This window comes from Phocoena sinus, chromosome 4, assembly GCF_008692025.1.
Source record: "Phocoena sinus isolate mPhoSin1 chromosome 4, mPhoSin1.pri, whole genome shotgun sequence".
Taxonomy (NCBI): domain Eukaryota; kingdom Metazoa; phylum Chordata; class Mammalia; order Artiodactyla; family Phocoenidae; genus Phocoena; species Phocoena sinus.
In genome coordinates, this window is record NC_045766.1 from 21310495 (window position 1) to 21332940 (window position 22446).

A 22446-nucleotide genomic window follows, 5' to 3' on the forward strand; every position below is an offset into this window, starting at 1 on the left:
ATTTCCCCACAGAACCCGTTGCTCGTCCCAAGTGTGTGTGCATCTGTGTGTTGCACTCCCATACACAGGTCCTGGCACACTAAGTCTCCTACCTCAGAAAGCAGATTGGAAAGCAAGATTTTTTTTAACATTTTTTTGAATTGTATTTTATTTTTTTATACAGCAGGTTCTTATTAGTTATCCATTTTATACATATTAGTGTATATATATCAATCCCAATCTCCCAATTCATCCCACCACCACCCCTCCCACCACCGCTTTCCCCCGTTGGTGTCCATACGTTTGTTCTCTACATCTGTGTCTCTATTTATGCCCTGCAAACCGGTTCGTTTGTACCATTTTTCTAGGAAAGCAAGATTTTAAAAGTGATATTGTTACTGAGTACAAGCTCCCTCTGCTCACCACATGACAGGCCAATAAATCAGGAGACAAGGTATCGAGGAAAGGAATAGCAACTTTATTCAGAAAGCCGGGAGTCTGAGAAGTTGGCAAACTAATGTCCTAGAGTACCATCAGGGTCTGGATGCTAGTTTCTTTTTTTTTTTTTTTTTTTTTAACATCTTTATTGGGGTATAATTGCTTTACAATGGTGTGTTAGTTTCTGCTTTATAACAAAGTGAATCAGCTATACATATACATATGTTCCCATATGTCTTCTATAGAACAGAGACGGGGAGGAGGTGAGGAAGTAAAGTAAAAAGGCCATAAGTCTTGCAAAACATCTCCTGGTTTGGCCAGCCTAGGGGAGGTGATGTGTTAATTTCTTCTTTCTTGCAGCCATTCACAGGTAGGCAGGGTCAGAATGTTTCCCTGTGAGCTGAGCTAAAGCACCTTAGTTTAACATTTAGGCAGGGGGGCAATGTTCCCCGAGGGAGGCCATTATGTACGCCAATAGCCATAGACAACATCCTTTTAGTGATCATAGTAACAAATAGCAACAGAGAGCAAAGGTTAAAGTAAAAGAAACAGATCCAACGTGGAGTCAGATTTTGTTCTTCCCTGTTACAATATTTTTTATATAGAAACCATTAGGTCTGATCTTTTAAGTACATCACCCTCCCACTACAGTGCTTTATTAGTCACAACGAGTTCTAGCGGCAGGCCTCACAAAAGATCGTGATAGCCCGACGTGTCATTCACAGATACTGGGAACTGCAGTTTTAAATACCCTTCCTCCTCAGGATTCTATCCCAGGACATTCCTTCCACAGTCTCTCAACTTGCTGTGCTTTTAATTTGCTATTTGATGTGATTCTAAGTAAAGAACAATTTTTAAATGATTAGCATGGATTTTACAGTTTATCTTCATACTGTGCAATGCCCATTTGTTTCAAATGCAAACAGAAGAGCAGTTAACTGCTGTGCAGAATCTCTGAAAATTACAGCATTTGCATGTTCTAGCTCAGGTATGCATATGTATTTAATTCTTTACCAGAGCATTGTAAAGGCTACACAAATGGTACTCCATGGTTTTCATTTCACTTCTTGATATGCGCATATTCTACCAACATTCTCTATATTTGACTTGCTGATAGTAAGGACGGTGTGAAAAGAAAAGGAATAATGGATTGTTTTATCTTTCCTTTTCTTCTCTGTCATCATTTTCAGCATAAGTGATTGGCTACTACAGGGAAGTAACATAGTAAGAAAGGAAAGGACAATGTTCTTCGGTTGCTTGCCTTTTTTCTGTGTTCAAAACAATTTTGGTTCAAACAGAAGGGGTAGCCTCTCGGGGCTGTCAGCTCCCTGCTTAGTGGACTATGCACTCGTAGCTGTCATATGCTTACCTTGTTCTGTCTCTGAGTCCCCCTGAATGCCACTCCCCCATCCCCACATCGTGGGTCCACCATAATGCTGTGCTCAGAACACGCTCCATTGTCCCATCAGCCTTCCTTTACAAAATCCAAGTTCAAAGATAAAATTATTAAGAATTTCAACATGGTGACAGCAGAGATTTCAGCCAAGCTCTGGGCCCTCTTGAGTACATGGCCCTCATGTGCCTCTCAGGTCACACACCCATGAAACTGGCCCTACCCCATTGCCTCTACTCTGGCCACGTCGGTCTCTGCAGTCCCGTGTCCCTTCCTTCTGAAGGGTTCTACAGTGTGCTGCTCCCTCTGCCTGAAACTCAGTCCCCTCCCTCGTGGCCTGGGTGCCTCCCTGTTTCTCTTCCTGTGATCTCAGCTGAGCCATCACATCCTTAGCTTAGACCTCCCTGCCTGACCTGCCCAGGTCAGAAGTCTCTTAGCACCAAGAAGCCCTCCTTCAATGCATGTATCACCATCGCCATCCTTCATAAAGGTAGCTGATTATCTGATTCCTTATTTCCCTCCCACACGTGACTGCCAGCAGCTTATAGGCCAGGGTTTTGTTCATCACAGCTTTGCCAGTGCTGGGTGCATGGTCCCTAATAAATATGAGGTGAGTGAATGGAAGAATAAACGAATGAATGTTTTTGCAACCAGAACACACAGGTCAGATGAAAAGGTGGGATAAATGAGCGTGGCATGAATTCTAGTTTTTGTTTGAAGGGGGCTAAGTCCCATCTCAGTCTGAGCTGGTGCAAACTAAGTGGGCATGGCACCGCCCTTGTGAACTTCACTGTCTCTTCTAGGAGGTAATGAGGACTTGAGGATCGGGTATCTTTATCCCTTAAGGTATACAAGTCATTTTTTATGTGTCTCCAGACCCAGCATGGTGCCTTGCACTTACTTACTCCATCCTCAAAAAATTCTGGTTCTATTGAGCTGAATTTAGTCCGATGAAAATACGTTGCCCTGAGGTTTACTTTTTCTTACCTTCCCCTTGTGTCTGCATTTCCCCCTCCTCCTTTGCCTTTTCTTCCTTCCTCTCCTTTCTTCTTGTTCAGGATTTCTGAGCCTTGAGAACTACTTTAGGTGTGATCAAATATCTCCAACAGAAAATGACCCTCATTTATATTTAGTTTAATTGGACTCTTCAAAGAGAAATGGTCTGGTCTGATGGGTCTTAGAATCATGGCTGTAGTTGGGCACTCCAGAGAACACCCCAGAACCAGTCTGGGCTCATTCGCTGCTAATATTCCCACATTGGCATTGATCTTGGGATAGAATCTCAAAGCAGGCATGTCAGAAGTCCATCCCCTCAACCCCAGCCAATTCAGAGCAGAAATGAAACTTGAGGATGCGATGTAACCTGTTCTCCTGCCCTGAAGGCTGCAGAGCTAGCCTTGTCCGAGAGGCAGTAACTGGCCTGAGCAACAGCGATGGAATGGGAACCAGCCTTCTTGCTAGAGCCTGCCCACAAGCTGTCTGTCTTGTCCATTATTCCACAACTACATTTGAGAAATGGCCAGGAGGGAATGTAGTGAAAGTGGAGTGTTCATAATGAAATTGAGGATCGACGAAATAATAAAAAACAAAAGCCTAAAGGTAAAACTAATATTGACTGACCATCTCAGAAAACATTGTCAGTAAAAGATCGGGGCACTTTCCTATATGTAAGATGGGGTGGGGACTTCCTCTCCTGAGTGAGCCTTGAGTGGGAATGTAGAATGTTACTGGAAGCAATTCCCTCGGCGGTCCCCTTAGAAGTAATGGGGCTGCTTGGAGACAGCGCGGTGGGGCAGAGAGGGCGTGGAGTTACGACTCAGCCATACTTGGGGTTTACACCAACTTTCGCTCTGTGACCTTGGGCAAGTAATAACTCCTTTGATCCTTTTTGCTGTTGTTGTTAATTTGTACAGATTGGTATAAAACACCTGCCTTGCAGGGTTGTTGTGACGATTAAACCAGATCACCTGGGCGGAGGTACAAAGCTCGATGCCTGACACACAGCAGCCATGCAGCCGCGTTACCCCTTCTCCTCACGGTGCCTGTGCTTTGTGGGCAGATGCCTGGTCACCCTGAGCCTGAGGCCCCCCTTAAACTCTAGACTGTAGGCACCTCATCCTGGTCACAGCAGTGCAGCTGGGGCAATGTCAGACCAGGCTTGGGGCATGTCAGGTAGATGTTCTCCCTGCGACATTATCTCCTGGGCCCTTTTACAGGTGACACAGTTGAAACCCAGAGAGTCACTATAATCTGACTAAATCAACAAGTCAGTAGTGAACCTGGAACGTGACTCAGGCCCCTGGGCTCAAGCCTGTGTTTTACTCCCCAGCAGCCTATAGCTGGACACCTTGCTGCCCGTGTCATGTGACACTCACACACCCCTTTGCACTATGAAGGGTCTTTCTGGACATCTGCACATTGTCTCCCCAACAAGCGTGTAAGCTCCCTCAACACAGGAAGAGAACGTGTCTCAAATCTTCATTACTTTCCAGGACACTTACTACAGGGCTTACAGTCAGGGTTCAAGAAACAAACATCCATCAACTGAGATAAAGAAGATATTTTCGTGGTCTTGTTTTAATGCTGAGAAATAGCTATAATACACATGAACCCAGCTGACGGAGAGAAATGTATTCATTGCACAACATGGTCAGCTCTTCAAGAAGTTGGCTTTTCAGGCTCCACAGGGTTGCTGGAACTCACACAAACTCACGCCCACTGTTTGGAGAGAACATGGCAACTCCAAGTGGTGTCCCTGTCCCCGCAGGGAAGTGGTAGGTGAGAGACGTGAAGTGGGGGAGGGGAGAAGGGGGAGGGGGCTACAGCAACGCGGAGTGCTTAAACCGAGAGTAAAGGACAGAGCCAAGCAATGCTGCTCACAGTTACTGAGCAAACAGATCACCTGGGGACCCTCATTAAGTTAGCAGATGCAAACTATTATATATAGGCTGGGTAAACAACAAGGTCCTACGATGTAGCACAGGGAACTATATCCAATATCCTGTGATAAACTGTATAGAAAAGGATATAAGGGCTTCCCTGGTGGCGCAGTTGTTGAGAGACCGCCTGCCGATGCAGGGGACACGGGTTCGTGCCCCGGTCCGGGAAGATCCCACAAGCCACGGAGCGGCTGGGCCCGTGAGCCATGGCTGCTGAGCCTGCGCGTCCGGAGCCTGTGCTCTGCAACGGAAGAGGCCACAACAGTGAGAGGCCCGCGTACCGCAAACAAAACAAAACAAAACAAAAAAGAATATGTATATATATATCTTTCCATTATATATATATAATCGAATCACTTTGCTGTACAGCAAAAATTAACACAATATTGTAAATCAGCTATACTTCAAAAAAAAAAGACATCATGGACACACCAGAAAAAAAAAAAAGATGCATATACTGACTCAGGAGGTCCAGGTGGGACCTGGGAGTCTGTGTTCCTAACAAGCTCCCCAGGGATGCCCAGGCTGCGGCTTCACAGAGCACACTTTGAAGAATCAAGGATGTTGTCACAAAACAAAAGACACTGAAAGCTTTGGCCTTTTTCTCCTTTCCTCTGCAGTCATTTGTCTTTCGACTGCGGGCAAGTTCCTTAATCTCATACTGGGCAGAGGGCAAACGAGAAACCTCCTGGGAAAAGGGGCAAAGTGAGATATCAGCCAGCTCCCTGCTTGATGAGCACCCACACACCCCACTTTTTCTGCCGGGTACACCGGATGGGGCACATTTCAGTTTTACCATCCAGGACATGAACATGTTGGTCTGAGTCTCTAAAGGCCGCTTCTTTTTTTTTTTTTTTTTTTTGCGGTACGCGGGCCTCTCACCGTTGCGGCCTCTCCCGTTGCGGAGCATAGGCTCCGGACGCGCAGGCTCAGCGGCCGTGGCTCACGGGCCCAGCCGCTCCGCGGCACATGGGATCTTCCCGGACCGGGGCACGAACCCACGTCCCCTACATCGGCAGGCGGACTCTCAACCACTGCGCCACCAGGGAAGCCCAAAGGCCGCTTCTGCGTTGACAATTATCTGTGTGGAGGAAATGGTCTGGTTTTGAGTTTGCAAATCTGGTCCAGTTGAAGCTCTGTGTCCAGTGTGGCCGTTCTCAGGATCCCCGCTCTCCGCCTTCCATCCTCTTGCAGGGGAAATCTGTGCATTCAAGATCCATGGCCAGGAGCTGCCCTTTGAGGCTGTGGTGCTCAACAAGACATCGGGAGAGGGCCGGCTCCGCGCCAGAAGCCCCATCGACTGTGAACTGCAGAAGGAGTACACGTTCATCATCCAGGCCTACGACTGTGGCACGGGGCCCCAGGAGACGGCCTGGAAGAAATCGCACAAGTGAGTGACCTGATGGAGCTCCCTGGACCCCTCCCACCCCTGCCCTCCCATCTCCATTCACACGCTGCTCTTCAGATATGCATGTGCAGTGGTCACACCGTGCTGCTCCGGCCTGCCCGACTGCTGGCCAGGTCCCCAGGCCCCTAGGCCCCTACAGGCATCAGCGCGGGCCTCCTTCTACCCCTAGAATACTCCACCCCTCTGCTCCCCATGAAGATACTCCTATTTTACCATCAGGACTGAGTTCAGATGTCACTTCCTCTGGGAAGCCTTCTGTCAGCCAGCCCATCCCTGCAGACATCGCTGGGACTTTTCCCTGGATTTCTGCCAGGCCATGTGCTTCTCTCCGTCACAGTACTTTTCATCTGGGGTTGTAACTCTCAAATAGAGTTTAGCTCAGCCCCTAACCCAGAGTAAGAGTGGTTCAATTCTTACTGGTTGGAGTGAATGAATAGCGGAGGGAATGGGGAGATAGAGGAAATGTGTCGCCTAAAGCTCTGTAACTAGGAAGGTCAGAGAAGGGGAGGCACCTCTCTGGGGTGGATTCGTCTCAGAGGATCAGGGCAAGGACAGGTAAAGGGGTCTCAATGAGAGGGAGGACAGAACACCCAGACAACAGCCACCCCGACTGTCGTGTGGTCTCTCTACTCTCCTGACCTTGGGACCTGAGTCAGTACCTGTGGGAGGTGTGGGAGGATGGTGTGATTCTTTCTTTACCACCATCTCTTCCTTCCTGTGTGTGGTCCTAGGGCCGTGGTCCATATCCAGGTGAAGGACGTCAATGAGTTTGCTCCCACCTTCAAAGAGCCGGCCTACAAGGCTGTCGTGACAGAGGGCAAGATCTACGACAGCATCCTGCAGGTGGAGGCTGTCGACGAGGACTGCTCCCCACAGTACAGCCAGATTTGCAACTATGAAATCGTCACAACTGATGTGCCTTTTGCCATCGACAGAAACGGTGAGTGTCCCGAGAGGACCCCGGTGAATGGAAGCAGGGAAACAGCTCCACCCCCCACCCCTTTGAAGGCCAAGTGAGGGCTTTGAATGCACTTGGCAGGTGACGCCTCCCTTGCTATCCCTGATGTAGGCTCTGTAACCCAGAACTCAGCCCTGCGCTAGAAGGGATGACCTTACGTAATCAGCAGCCTGGCCAGGTCTAAAACACCCCAGAAACCTCCTCAGTAAATACTATGGAACTCACAATGCCACGCATTTGGATACTGAAGACAGGTTGGTTTTCTGGTAGAATTTTCCTGCCGTCATCCAGATGTGAGCCATGCCATCAACTCAGCCACATCTGAGTTTCCTGTATAACAAGTGTAACATTAGCCACACCACGACAATCTGCTCCCAGACAGAGAGAAGCTAAAAGAGAAGGCGGAGGTTTTGGGAACACCATCCAAGCTATAGATCCATTCAGGAATCTTTAAAGCTCTTGCCAAGGGTTTTTGAGAACTTCCACCCCAGTGAGAATGAGGAATGAAAGACCCCTCCCACCACACTCCAATCGCAAACTAAGCTTACTGAACTGAAAAGAATCCTAGAAAGCCATTCGGGTACTTCCCCATCACCATTATTAAAAAACTCATTGCAGTGTAAACACCACAGCCAGAGACCCAATCAACTCAGCCCACTTTAACTGTAATTCTCAATAACTTGATAGTAATCAAGTATATTGTGTCATTATTAGCATGAGTGTGTGGGTGTATGTACATTATCCTCACTTTGTTTCAAATAGGATTTAACTGTTCAGTGATGGCAAAGTTGCAAAACCTGAGACTCATCCACGCCACAAATGTTTATTAAGTGCCAGGTACAGTGCTGGGAACTGGGAATAGAGATAGGGGGGAAGTCAAAACAGAAGCGGGCCTGCCCACATGGAGCTTACCATCTAGCAAAAAAACAAATCAAAATAAAAAATAGAGAGTCAGGCAGAGTCAAGGGTGAGGGTGGTGCACAAAGAGTGCCATGAACCAGGGTTAGGTAGTGAATTAGCCCTCAGCCTCCTGGTAGCCCACGCCTAGAGGGAAATACCATCAGTCACCTGCTCGCAAATCTTCAGTGCTTCCCGTGTTTCCTGATGTTGAGACCAGGGAGAAACTTACCCTGTGACAGAGTCTTCTGCATCCTGAGAATTGCAGCAGATTCCATAGGGCATGGAGGCCAAGGAGACACCCTCATCCTTGGTCTCCTGGAGTTTATGATCTGTCTCAGAAGATGAAACCAATATTCATCAAACAGACAAAATGGTAATAAGGAAGTTTCCTTAAAAGTTGCTCAAACACGTGGTCAGTGTCAGTTATACACCTGGACATCACTAGATGCTAAGTGTGTAGGACACAAGATCAATGCATGAGAAAGCAAAGGAGAAAATACTGGACTTTAAAGTTTGGTTCAGGACTAAAAAGCAGGTAATTTCAATTAGAAGAACTGCTCCTGATAGCTTTTCCTACAGGCCCTATGAAGTGGCTGGCCTGTCCCCACCACACAGACATACATGACACACGCACACACGTATACACACACACACGCCACTCTACAAAATATGAAACAACTGCTTTGTATGTTTCTGGTCCCCTACGATCAGCTGTGCTGTCTATGTCCACAAGAGCTGTGGAACTTGGGGAGTGACAAGTCCTTGCTGAAGAGCTAGACTGGACATGGGGGAGGGTATCTGGAACAAGTGGTCAAGCTGCCCTTGGCCTCCTGCTTAGTTCTGGAGAGCCAGGACCTGGGAGAGAGGAGATGCAAATTCCTTCACCTGAGGGTAAACTGCCCCAGTCATGAAGATAATTACTCACCTTGATGAGCCATTTCACTAACACATGCCAATTTATTTACCTAGCTGTCTCATTAAAAGTAAGTAATGGTCCTTTGCCAGGCCTTTGCCTCCAGCGTTGGTTTACAGCCTGAGATGAAGAGGAGAGCCGGCACTCCGGGAGCGTGCCCCCACCCCCCCACCCCCCCCACCCCCCCCCCACCCCCCGCCCACCCCGCCCATGGCGAGGTTTACAAAAGCATTTCTCAAGTAATGAAGGCAGGACCTAAGGGCAGATGCAGAAGCAGCTCCCATTCTAATGAGCTTCCCAGTTGGCCCTTATCCATCACTTCTCCCAGTGACCTTCCCAGCTCCTTGAAGAAGTTCTTTGCATGCACATTCGAAAAAGTACTGCTGGGCTTCCCTGGTGGCGCAGTGGTTAAGAATCCACCTGCCAATGCAGGCGACACGGTTCCAGCCCTGGCCCGGGAAGATCCCACATGCCGCAGAGCAACTAAGCCCGGCGCACCACAACTACTGAGCCCACGGGCCACAACTACTGAAGCCCGCTCATCTACAGCCCATGCTCCACAGCAAGAGAAGCCACCGCAATGAGAAGCCCGCGCACCACAACAAAGAGTAGTAACTAGAGAAAGCCCACGCGCAGCAACGAAGACCCAACGCAGCCAAAAATAAAATAAATAAAGTAAAATAAATTAATTTTAAAAAAAAAGGAAGAGCACTGCTGAGTTGGGCTCCACTCATTCAGGCCCCAGGACTTTTTCTTTTAACACAAGACTCAACCTCTTCCAACCAGAAGTCTTCGGCCTCCCTTCCCTTGAATTCCTCCCCTGAAAAATGATGGCAGTAACAGTCCCTGCCCCACTGTGGGGTAGTGAGGCCTCAGGGAGAGGCAGTGCCTGGGGATGATGTTCACAGGTACTTAGCATGTAGTGTTCCATTCATGGGGCCACGATTATTAGATATTTACCTGGGTGACTGGGACATGAAGGGTATTCATTCCCCATGGATTTACAGACTGAAATTATGAGCCAGTAACTGAGTTGGTGGCATTACCTCCCTCTTGGGAAATTCTGGATCCATTTCAGACGGCTTCCAGCCCCCCATCTTCTAGCATTTGGCTGGTCTCTCTGAGATTGGGAGGGCCTCGTTCCTCACTTCCATTGAACTGATGGAAAAACTGATTCCTAAAGCATGAAGAGCTGGCCAAATAGCAGCTGTCACCTCAGTGGCAGAGTGGGGACTGGAGCCAGGTCCCCTGAGTGTTGGTCCCAAAGCCCTTTCACCAGTGATATTATCACTGTCTTCAGTGACATTTGACAGGAACACGTGGCAGTGGTATTTAAGTTCAAAAATACAAAGGTGTCTTAATCCTACGTCTACCACTCTGTGTATGTGTGTGTGTGTGAGAGAGAGAGAGAGGTCCTTGACAAGCTACTTAAACCTGGCCTCAGATCCTCATTGTAACATGGGAATTAAGTACTGCACTCAGCCAGGGATGGCAATGATGGCTAAGGGAGCATCGCGGCTCTCGGTGACACCCGGTCTCCACTTGGCAGACTTTTCGACCTTCCAAGCAGTGGTTGGTTTCATGCAGCCTCTGCTGAGCCCTCCACAGGCTGTCCTGGTGAGTAACAGGCATCGGATACCTATGAGCACAGTGTGTCCTCAAGTCTGTTTGTTCTCCAAGTACGTGAAGACACTTCTCTTCCACCTGAATAGAAGAGAAACGCACGTCCTTTGTGGAAAACAAGGGAAGCATAGAAAAGTATAAGAAGAAGTAAGTCACCTGTAATCCCACCCAAGAGAACCACTACTGACATTCTACCAGCACTTCTTCTATGAAGTTCTTGAACAAAATAAGGCCACGCTTTCCTTGCTTTTCTTTATCTTCCCCTTTTCACTTAAGGTTCGATTGTGTGGATTTTTTCCATCCATAAACATGCTTCGCAATTAGCACGAACAGCAGTCCGTCTAAGCAGAGAATCGGGCTTAGCTTGCCTCTTACTATTGGGCATCCAGTTTCTTTACTCTTTTTCAGTGTAATAAATAATGCTTAGATGAACATATTTGCACCTCTGTCTGCAATTTTTATCATTATTTCTGGAGTCAGTTGTTAGACGTGGAATTGCATGGCCAAAATGTACGAACACTTGCAAAGTGACTGGCCTGCATACGTTTCCTACAGGGCGACTCCGATTTAAATTCCATCAGAAGGAGGGTGCAGGTAAGTGCACTTGTCTCATTGCAACCCCTACTTTACCTGAGGTTTTAAAAAATACCTTCACTATGACACGTGGTAGGTACGGATAGTTCTTTGAGAGTTAACCTTCCCAAGTTCATCTGGAACAGAGAAATAAGCCCAGAGATCAGTACTCACCTGGGTTAACTGTGGACTCAGTTCTCCTGAGAAGGCACCTCTAGGAGAAATCATTCACGTGTGGGGAAAATAACACAATTGTCACAGAAGCAAAAAGCAGGGCTGTTTCTGATCTTTCAAAATGTTTTTAAATGTGTGACTTAGCCAAACACGACCCTTCCCTCTACAACCATCAGTGAAAATATTATACTCTGATGCTTCAAATCTGGTGCTCTGAAACCCATTCTCCCATGCGTGAAGTCGGTGGTGGTGGAGAAAGTAAAGTAGTTTCTCAGTTTCATTAAGACTTCTTACAGAAGGGGAGCTGCCGTAAATTGAGCCAAGGATTGCGGGCTCGTGTGTTTATTTATTTTTCTACCGCAATCGGTAGTGTTTGGTCTGCTGAATGTCACACGGACAGTAAACCCTGAGCCTTCCTCTTCTACGAAGTGTATCTTTTGAGAGCCATTTAACTTTAAAGAAAGTTAAAACCTTTGTTCAATTAGATGTTGCTGAAACATACTTCTCGTGGTCCTATTGCAGTGCTTCCACCTGGCAGAAGTCCTCCCCTGTGATGGCTCTAACCACGAACTAATTTATTAACAGAAGCCACAGGGGATGTTACCAACCCCACAGTGAGCTGTTGCAGATGTGCTTGGGGCCCCGAGCTGAGACCGAAACAAATATTTGGAGAAAAAGGAAAGGGATTCTGAACATCCGCCACAAGGCCAAAGATACAGCAAACACATTTTTATTCAGAGATTCTTGACCGGCTTTGTTAAAGGAAATTTGACTTCCAGTCACTGGCCGCAGTTGCATTTTTAGAAACAGTCCAGAGCAGATAGCAGAAGAAATGATTCCAATTCTTGGTCCAATGTCTTGGGCAACTTCGTACCCCCTGACCCTCCACACCCTGACATATGCTCACATTCGTAGCACCTGCTCATGACCTCGTGCTGAGTACTGTCTTACTAATATTGAGTGATGGGTGGATGAATTTTTCCTATCTTTAACACGTGATGTGGCTTTTCTAATTTTCCGAGCTTTCTTGGGTCAGTCCCTGTTGTCTCAATTTGCATGAACAATATACATCAGTTGGAATGGAAGAAAACTCATTAAAAAGTTTCCCCTTAGTTTTGATGAAACATAAAAATATACCTGAGTCACACAGACATAGAGAACAGACTTGTGGTTGCCAAGGGGGTTGTTTGGGATTAGCAGATGCAAACTAGTATTACATAGGATGGATGAACCAGGTCCTACAATATAGCACAGGGAAGTATATTCAATATCCTGTGATAAATCATAATGGAAAAGCATATGAAAAATAATGTATATCTATGTATAAATGAATCACTTTGCTGTACAGCAGAAATTAACACAGCATTGTAAATCAACTATACTTCAATAATTTTTTTTTTAATTTTAACAAAGGTGCACAAAAATGAAATATATATACCTGAGTCAGCCATTCCATGTTTGTGTATTTGCTTGTTGGTTTATTTGGGGTTTTTTTGTTTTTTTAACATCTTTATTGGAGTATAATTGCTTTACAATGGTGTGTTAGTTTCTGCTTTATAACAAAGTGAATCAGTTATACACATACATATGTTCCCATATCTTTTTCCTCTTGCATCTCCCTCCCTCCCACCCTCCCTATCCCACCCCTCCAGAGGGTCACAAAGCACCGAGCTGATCTCCCTTTGCTGTGCGGCTGCTTCCCACTAGGTATCATCGGTTTTACATTTAGTAGTGTATATATGTCCATGCCACTCTCTTGATTTCGCTTCTGGCAAAGAATGATGATATTGTTTGAATTCTAATTTGCTGTCAGCTCCACCATTGAAAAAAAAAAAAAGCCAGAATGAAATTATTCTCAACAAAGGGAGACTTTAAGCTCTGGGAATCAAAAAGTAAAAAGTAGGGCTTCCCTGGTGGCGCAGTGGTTGAGAGTCCGCCTGCCGATGCAGGGGACACGGGTTCGTGCCCTGGTCCGGGAAGATCCCACATGCCGCGGAGCGGCTGGGCCCGTGAGCCACGGCCGCCGAGCCTGCGCGTCCGGAGCCTGTGCTCCGCAACGGGAGAGACCACAACAGGGAGAGGCCCGCGTACCGCAAAAAAAAAAAAAAAAAGTAAGAAGTATTAAATGCACATCAGGCCTTGATTCATTTTTTGAAACCAAAATTGTATTTCAGCAAAAATAATCAATTAAAAGTTTGCTCATCAATTGTCAAAGATTTATTTCTGAACCATAATATCAAACCCACAGGAACAAATACACACAAATGGCTCAGAAACAATGTCTGGTCTCTCTTGAAGGAGAAAAATGTCTTTGCCACCAGGGCAAGGAATCTGTTATTCTGTGTAGCTTTCAGAAGAGAGGTCACACGTTTTCTCGTATTGATTTTACTTCCTATTTGGTAGCAAAATAATGTGAGACGAGGCAATGAACGTTCCTGGCGAAGAGCCCAGATGTTAAAAAATACGTGTCGGGACATTTCTGAATTCCATTTTTTTCCCAGAGATTTCATGTCAGATGAGCATACGTTGCCCTACATTAGGGACACAGCCTAATGTAGGGTTAGTTTGGTGCAGTTTAGGGTGGTCTTCTGACGACCCCGTACTTAACACAACCAGTTGGATTCCAGATGTGTGGGCAGAATTACCCGGCAGTTCCGTTCCACAGCTGGGGTGGCTCCAGCCAGCAGTTCCTGAGAGTCTGCCACCAAGGCACAAGCAGGTCACATGTGGAAGCCATGTCCCTACTTGCCCTAGTCTTTACAAAGAGATAGGGAAAGGGGACATTTTATTCTGGTGAAGGTTGAAAGAGGGCAGAAGGGATTTTGAAGAACTGCAACGTGGTTAACTTGATCTGAAATGATTTTCAATGTCCCTGTATCTTCAGGCAACGTCAGGAACACGGAAAAGCTGAGCTATGACAAGCAACGCCAGTATGAGATCCTGGTGACCGCCTACGACTGTGGACAGAAGCCTTCAGCGCAGGACACCCTGGTGCAGGTGGACGTAAAGCCAGTTTGCAAGCCTGGCTGGCAAGGTGGGCCTGCTCTTGTCAGTACTGTTGGGTGAAGGCAGCTTGGCCATGTGTATAGGAGGTGCTGGACTTGCCCTCCAATCATCACAATGCATCACTAGAGGAATTTGTAAAGCACAGGCACTCTGCTGTGAGAAATAGAGTAGCCTGTTTGTTCCTACAACTCCTGGGCGATATAGTACCCCCATTTTACAGCTGAGAATGTCCAAGCCAACTCATCCAACTCGTGTGCCCAGTTTGTCCAGTGTGCCCTTTCTCAAGTCTCATGACCTCTTCCTATCAATAGGAATTGTCCCACAGTGCTCAGGAGAAAGGGCCGATTCACTTTACCTAAGGGTTCGGAGTTCAGCTGGTGCATTTCAAGCTTTAATAATTGCTCAGCACCTGGGGAAGGTTGCATGTTCCTTGGGCTTGCACAGAGGGCGTACAGGAAGAGGCTGGAGATCCAGAATCCAGCCTCTGTGTTAGGGGGTTTCTAAAGTGTTGGCTCTGGTAATGGAGAAGCAATGGCCTTCGATGGAGATGGATATCTGTGCTAGTTTAGATCTTTTAGGATGCAAAGACAGAAGGTTCAGGTTACCCTTTGAGGATGCAGGTGTAGCAATGAACTAAGGGCAAATAAGGATGGGAAGGCCAGCTGCAGAGATGGAGCTCGCAGACGATTGGATGGTTTATGGAATAACATAAACCATGTTTATGGCACCAATAGTTCCGGTGGCCGAGCAGGGATGCTGGAGTTATCTCTGTGCCACCGTTTTGGTTGTTGATATGCTGTCGCAGGGTTCTGCTTACACATAACTTAGGGCGTGCCATGGTTTCATCCACTTTGTGCCTCTGTCTGCTGCCTTCCCTTCATAGGTCTTAAAAGCTTCAGGGCCCCTGTTACGTTCTACCTCTTTCTCTATCTCTATCTCTCTGTATCTTTCATTCTTAACTCCCCAAGAGAGGGTGCGATTAGCTGTGTTGGTCGTTCATGTCCCTATGGGACAGGCTGATGCCAGACCACATATAGGTCACTGGTCAGACCTTGAATGGCTGCCTTTTAGGCAGGCATTTATCCCTAATCCAATTCAGCAGGCCAGACTGGCAGGACCTCATGGTGCAAAGCTAGGACACCTGAGGACCCAACTGGGTCATTGCCCTCAGATCGTCCCCTGCACAACTTTATCTTACTTCATCTTGCAACTAGAAAGATGGGAGGGGGTAATTAAATCCACCTCTGGAGAGAACCGGAATCGCTTGCCTTTGAACAAAGTAGACAAGGTGAAATGCTGAGTAGGAGAGACACAGCTAAGACGTGTGAGAGGTAAAGAACAAAGGAGAGTCTTCTCTGTGTCTGTCTATTTCAAGCAAGAGACAGAGAAAAAGGAACAAGCCAGAGTGGGAATCTGTGTGTCCCTGACCTCAGGGGGCCTGCACTCTGGTTGAGTGTAATTCACTAGACCCTGAGGACCCTGAGGGCAGGAGTCTGTCTCTTTTGTTCACAGTGGAATTTCTCAGGTTTAGCACACGTCTGGCCCCAATGGTAGGTGCTCAAGTAACAGTCATTGAATGAATGAACGAATGAATGAATGAGTGCAAAGCTACCTGAGTGAAGAACTCACCTTGTTTTATTCTGACGTGTAACAACTGGCCCCAGTGAAAGTCCCACTTTTGAAAAGAAAGCCTGGAAAGAATATAAAAGCTTTCTAAGCTCGGAACGAGCTCACAATGGGATTTAAAGTGAGGAAAGCAAAACACAAGGCCATATCTGGAGAATGAACCCAATCTTTTTTGTCTTTGATAAATGAGACACCTACAGATTTGGAATCACATTGAAATATATTTAAATGTAATTTCCTAATGGAGTTTGTACTTGTTTCAGTGTTAAATGTATGCAAAGTGAAACGTGTTAATAATGTTTCATCCTGCATGTGAAGAATGCGTGGGGCCCCTACCTCGGGGCATGAGGCTATTTTCAGCTCTAGACAGGGAGGTCCAGGAGGCAGGGATGCTATCCATCTACTGGTGTGTCTGCAGCCCCAGCACTGGGCCAGGCACAAGGCAGGTGATTGGCAAGTGCTGAATGCATGAATGAATGGTGAAAAATGTACCTTTGTGTGGAACAAAGACGAGAGGGAAGCAGCACCTCCCTGAACCTGCTCACCGTGCCAGGCAAAGCGACGTAAGCAGGTGTAACATCTGGACCAACCACTTGATGGTGGCTCCCTGCCTAAGTCTGCCAGCCTTGTTTGTTTGTCTGCTTCGTTTTGTTTTGTTTTGTTAACCACAGATGAAGCAGGCTGCTCCTCGCTGGCAGAGCCCATCCAGTTCCTAGGGGAAAGGCTGGTTCTTCCTGAAGCGGGTGTCGGGTGAAGGCTACACCGTATAAAATAGGAGAGGAACCAAGAGACGGGAGGCCATTCAGGGCACAGTGAACAATGTCAGGAAGCCGGTCTGGCTTGCGGAGGGGGTGTGGACTGGGGAGCAAATGGGGAGCGAATTTGGAGCAGTCGGTGGAGGGGAGGGTTGGTAGCCAAGATTTTGGATGCCAGGGTGAGGAGCCGCGATGCTCCCCAAGCCCTTGGGACCCAGCTGTGAGTGCGGGCTCTGCGGACATGTGCCGGGCGTAATTGCCCAGAACAGAGGCTCCTCCCTGAGCTGACTTCTCTCAAGCAATGACGGTCACCAAGCAATCGCAGTTTGGCAGTTCAAATTCTTGTACCTGTTCTAAGTCATTCCCCTCCAGGCAGGAGGGGACTGCAGCATAGTGAAAGCAATCCATCATGCTCAGAGCCTTCTGTCCCCTGGACCACTCGCTTCCAGTCAGTGCCATCACAAGCCCTTTCTGCGCTCAGCTTGTCCCAGGGAGCTAGCTACGCTGGAGGAGCAAGGGACCTGCTCACAGCTAGAACCCTCCCTCCCTTCCAGACTCCAGTGATGCCCCAGGCCTTCTTTTCCATCACAATAAACCCTTCCAGGAATGTAGGGCTGCCACTTTCCCAAGGCGATGCTGGCCTTACCCAGCTGTACACGAAGGACATCCCACCCCCTGGCTCTGCTGCCACCTGCCTTTCAGACCTTGGCTAAGGCACCATCTGCTCAGGCTATGGTATTCCATTCTCTGTCTTTTTTCTGTGGGTGAATATTGTCTTCCCAGAAGTGATATGGGCTCCCTGAGGGCACAACTACATTCCTCACGGTCCCTGGCACTCCCCGAACTTTCTGTCCATCACCTAAAAGCTTGCTTACCACCATCACTCACCAATGGCAGAGCAGGGCTTATCAGAGGCTCAGCTGGCAGCAAAGGGAGGAAGGCTTTGCATCCATAAAATGACCCCAGGGTACCAGGTATATGCGCCTTGCTCTTACGTGAGTTTTGTCTTCTCGGCTGTATTCTGAGAGTGTAATTCTGAGTAGGTGGTAAGGGTCAGCTTTCTCTGCAGGGGTAGGTGGAGATTTTCCTAAGGAAATGTCACTCCCATTCTCAGCTGCCCAGGACAGAAGAGCATCCTCGAAGCATCAGCTAGACCTGTGTGGGTGAAAGGGAGAACTAAACCTCTGTGTTTTGTCCTGAGCTCTGAGAACACGCAGTATCCCTATAGCAGCTCTTACTCATGGAGATGGATGATTCTAACAGGAGCCAGAAAAAAGGTGTGCCTGCAGCACACGTGCTAAAGATGAGCTTGTGCTTTTCATGCCAGGCATCTGCACTTGCAGTCTTCTTAGTGTCTGCTTCCCTTCTGCCAAGCGGTTATAGGTACCCACGCCTGAGGACTTCGGGAAGAATCTGCATCCGTCCATGGGTCAGAGCACTGCAGAGGATGCAGTGCCCTCAGAGGCTCTCAGGGGGATGGGGGCAGTAATAGCAATGGACACAGCCAGAGATGGCACTACTGAGCCCTGCTCGTAGGGACCACAGACTGTGTCCTAGAGGAGCATTTGCAACTCAGTTGCTGGTTTGAGGGTTTTGTTTGTTTAGTGTTTACATTATGTTATGTAGTGTCATACTGAGAAACACATCTCTTCTTTTTCCCTTCCTTTATTGTTCTCTATAATCCCTCGGCCGGTCTATTTCTCTGTTTCAAGCTGAAAACATTGTCTGCACAACACTTACTTAGGACATTTTCCCTTTTATTGTTGCAAGTCAGATTTTGTATTCATTATTACCTGCTCCTGCCACCCAAGACCCAAAGTTCAGTCTGTCGCTGTCCCCTTTATGCAAAACAGCTCCCCTCTGAAGAGAACCACTATAGACTCTCTCCCTGGCCCTTCACCGTTTCTTTCCCAGGCATGTTGCTGACCAGACATCCTGCCATTCTGGATCTGAAGTTCCCACATCAAATCAGCTTTCCAGACTCCAGCCCCCGCAAAATCCCATCTTCATTTTCCAACTTCATCCCACGGCACCATCCCACGGCAGCCAATTACACCTCACCCAGCATCGGTTCACCCAACGCTGCAGGTTCCTAGAGCTTCTCCCTCGGGCCCAATTCCTGCCCCTATTACCTTCACAGTAAGGTGTCTTATTTCATATAGAAAGAAAAGGAGATGCAGCCACATAACGAACCATTTCTTCTCTGTTCTTTTGGGCTTGAATAATTCTCCAGGTGCGTCAAACTGTCTCGGCGTTTCTACCATTCCACAAACCAGGCCTTCGTGAGGAAGGAGAAGGGTGTCTTTGAGAGGAATGCTTCTCAAATCTGAATGTGTACATGAGCCCCTGGGAGGCTGGGTAAAATCCAGATTCTGACTTAGTAAGTCTGGGGTCGATCTGCATGTTCCTGGTCCATGGCCTTCATTTGGAGTGAGAAGGTCATGCGGAAAATACTTCTAAACACCTAGAGTATGTCTAAGATTTTTGTGCGGAAAAGACAGCAGCCTGAAAACTGCTGGTTGAGGTTAATTTTCCCTTAGTTATTCGCACTGTGAGATAACTGAAACTGACACACACGACGCAGTAGGAGATACTCTGACGTGAATTCATTTACCCTTTACTGAAGGCCCACTGTGTGCTGAAAGGCCAAGAATACAGAGGAAAGAAGGCCTACCAGGACTCATAGTATAGAAGGCAATAAGGGGGACACAAGCTCTGCTGGAGGGAGCATTGGGGACACAAGGGAGAGGCATTTAACCTTGCAGGGCCCCTGCGGCAGAGGCACCTGGGATCAATCTTGAAGAATAATAGTTTTAGCACAGCGAAGAGGAGTGTTCCAGGTTAGGGAGCAGATGTCAGGAAGCTGGGAAGGAGGATGGTGTGCCCAGGGCATGGGGGACAGCATTGGACAGGCCAGTGGGGGCCAGATCAAGAGGGAGACCTCCTGTGTTACCCCAAGGGCAGTGGGGAGCCCAGAGGCTTTCACGCCCTGACGTGATGAGGGGTGATCTTGGAGAAGAAGGACTTTCTGGCCAACCACGTAGATGGTGGCTGGGATGCAGAAATTGGGGCAGGGACACCAGCTGAAAAGGATGATTTTCCTGAGCGCACTAAGCAGAGCACTTCTGGAAAAGTTTCTAAAGTCACGTATTTATTCCAAAACCAATTCAAATTACTGAGCAGCAAAGGAGGTTAGATTTTCAGGCAAATCCCATGAGATCCGATAGGCTAGGGGACAAGACGCAGTCAGCATGCCTTGGGTAGAGTAAACCACTGCTAAGCCTTGTCAAGTATATATTCTGTCCCTTCTGCAGCTGTCCACTTGCCTGCCACCCTGCCAAGGAGAGAAATACCCAGGCCCCAGGGGTCAGTCGGCTTCACCCTGCCCCTTGCAAAAGTCAGATCAATTATTGATCAAGTACCACAAAGAGCTGACTTAGGTTTGACTACTTTAGAGGCATTGACTTTGGATCACAGAGTGATAAGCCCATGTAGGTACCCAGATTTGCTTAAACAGAAACAGGCAGGCTCAGAAGGTGGCGATGTGTCCATTGGAGGACTCTGGTGATGTCACTCTTGTTGCAGGCTGAAAGACAGAGCAAAGGGTGGCTCCTTGCCCTCAGTTCCCTCCTTCACTGTCCTGCCAGGGAGTCCAAGATACTACCATTAGGGTAACAACATTGTGTTCTAAAGGATTGTTAAAAAACAAAATTCAGTGTAGTAAATGTGAAGATCTGATTGGCTTTATTCGACAATTCATGAATTGGGCAGCGCCCAGTGTTCAGAGGGGTTGTAAAAATGGAGGGTTTTTATTGAAGGAGGGAGGGGTGAGAAAGTTACTAGCAAAAGAAAAGAAAGAATTGTTTCTGGCCAGGTCACCTTCTTTTGGGAGAAGGGCAAGTGTCTATTATTCATATTACCTCTTCTTCCTTTGTGGTATGTAAAGGGTCTCCATTGACCAGAAAATTCCAGACTGTCCAATTAAGATTACATCCCTAGACTATCTTATATACTGGAAACTAATATAATATTGTAAATTAACTATACTTCAGAAGGAAGGAAGGAAGGAAGGAAGAAGAAAGAAAGAAAGAAAGAAAGGAAGGAAAGAAGGAAGTGGGGAGGGAGGGAGGAAAAAGAAAGGAAAGGAAAGGATGGAAGGGAGGAAGGAAAGGAAGGAAGGAAAGAAAAGAAACAGAAAGAAAGAAAGGATTACATGCCTGGGGAAGGTCAAAACCGTAGTCAGGTCAGGTATTAAATCTATGTTTGGTATCACGGGCTTTAGCACAGGTAGTGCCTTTTTGGGCCTGTGGTTTTCTTTAACAGTTCCCCCCTTTTGGTCAAACTCTCAGCCTAACTGAGAGATATGATCAAAAGTTAAGGCAATAACACCACTCTCACCTGTTGCTCTGTAGTTCTCACAGCTTTGTTGATCCTTGACGTGGTATCTATAGGTCACAGTGTCTTTGCTTAATCCCTGTGACATTCACAGGTCACAGTTACAGGCCCATAATGCTTAAGTTGATCATTCTCTTCATTTTTTTTCTGATGTTCCAGTCTTAGGGAGATCATTTGCTTGGTAGTTAGCAACTGCAAACATGCATTTAAAGGGTTTTGAGAGAATACAACACACCAGGGTTATTATTATGATTATAATAAGCACGATAATTCTCAATGTTTGGAGTGCACTTCAGAGCCATGGTCCCCAAGACCCAAACCAATCAAAGAAAGACCCCACTGAAGCAGTCCCCCTCTTAAGCCAAGTGGCTTGTTCAGTAATCCTACGTAACTGAGTTTCAACTTCCCTATAGTGTCAACTCAGGTATAGCAGGTGGTGTTGGGTACGGCACAGACACCTTGTTCAGCTAAAAGGTAATCAAAGGCTATTCTATTATCAAGAAAAACCTTGACCAGAGAGTATAAAGACCTTTGCTGGACAGCTAGTGCTTTTGCAACAGAATTTGTAACGTCTCCAAGTATTAAGGAGAGATTTCTGATCATATCTCACTTGTATTTACTCCTAACCAGGAGATGGATTTACTCCCTGCATTTGAAACTGTGCATCTCAGGTTGGGACTTGAACCCACATGGCTGGGACTCGAACCTGGCCAAAACCCAGACTGGGACTCAAACCCACGTGGATGGGACTGGAGCCCAGCCAAAACCCACGGTCTTCCAAATGAGATCACACACCTGGTTTCAGGACTTAATGAAGCTCAGGTTCTTGATGTCTTATCGCAGAAAGAATTCAGTGAGAGACAAAGTAATAGGTAAGAAGTGGATTTATTTAGAGAGAAACACACTCCACAGAGTGTGGGCCATCTTGGAAGGTGAGAAAGGCACCAGCGTATGGGGTTGTCCGTTTTTATAGGAGTGGATAATTTCATAAGCTAATGAGTGGAAGGAGTATTCCAGCTCTTTTAGGAAGGGGCGGGGATTTCCAGGAATTGGGCCACTGCCCACTTTTTGATCGGTTATGGTCTTGGAAATGTCATGGCACCTGTGGGTGTGTCATTTAGCTTGCTGATATGAGCGTATACTGAGGCTCAAGGTCTAGTGGAAGTCAACTTGTCTGCCATCTTGGACCCATTTGGTTCTAATCAGTTTATGTCATGTCCTCAGGCTGTGTCATTCTTTCAATGGCTGTGCCCTGGCTCCTTCCCTCCTGCTTCACATTTACCTGCTCAATCCAGGGGTCAGTCAGTGCATGTGGAAAGAGAATCTCCTTTGTCATTTTAGCAGATGAAAGAAAACCAAGTTTTAG

The 22446-nt window shown here is 47.2% G+C and overlaps 1 protein-coding gene across 3 annotated transcripts in view; it reads left to right on the forward strand.

Annotated features, from left to right (window-relative positions):
• The window catches only part of CLSTN2 (calsyntenin 2), a 645262-nt gene that overhangs the window by 475106 nt on the left and 147710 nt on the right, over positions 1-22446 (forward strand). For all 3 annotated transcript variants that reach the window (XM_032630816.1, XM_032630818.1, XM_032630817.1), the window contains 3 exons: positions 5944-6139; positions 6889-7097; positions 14183-14332. In XM_032630816.1, the coding sequence (XP_032486707.1) occupies positions 5944-6139; positions 6889-7097; positions 14183-14332 (555 nt within the window). The remainder of the gene's footprint in view (positions 1-5943; positions 6140-6888; positions 7098-14182; positions 14333-22446) is intronic.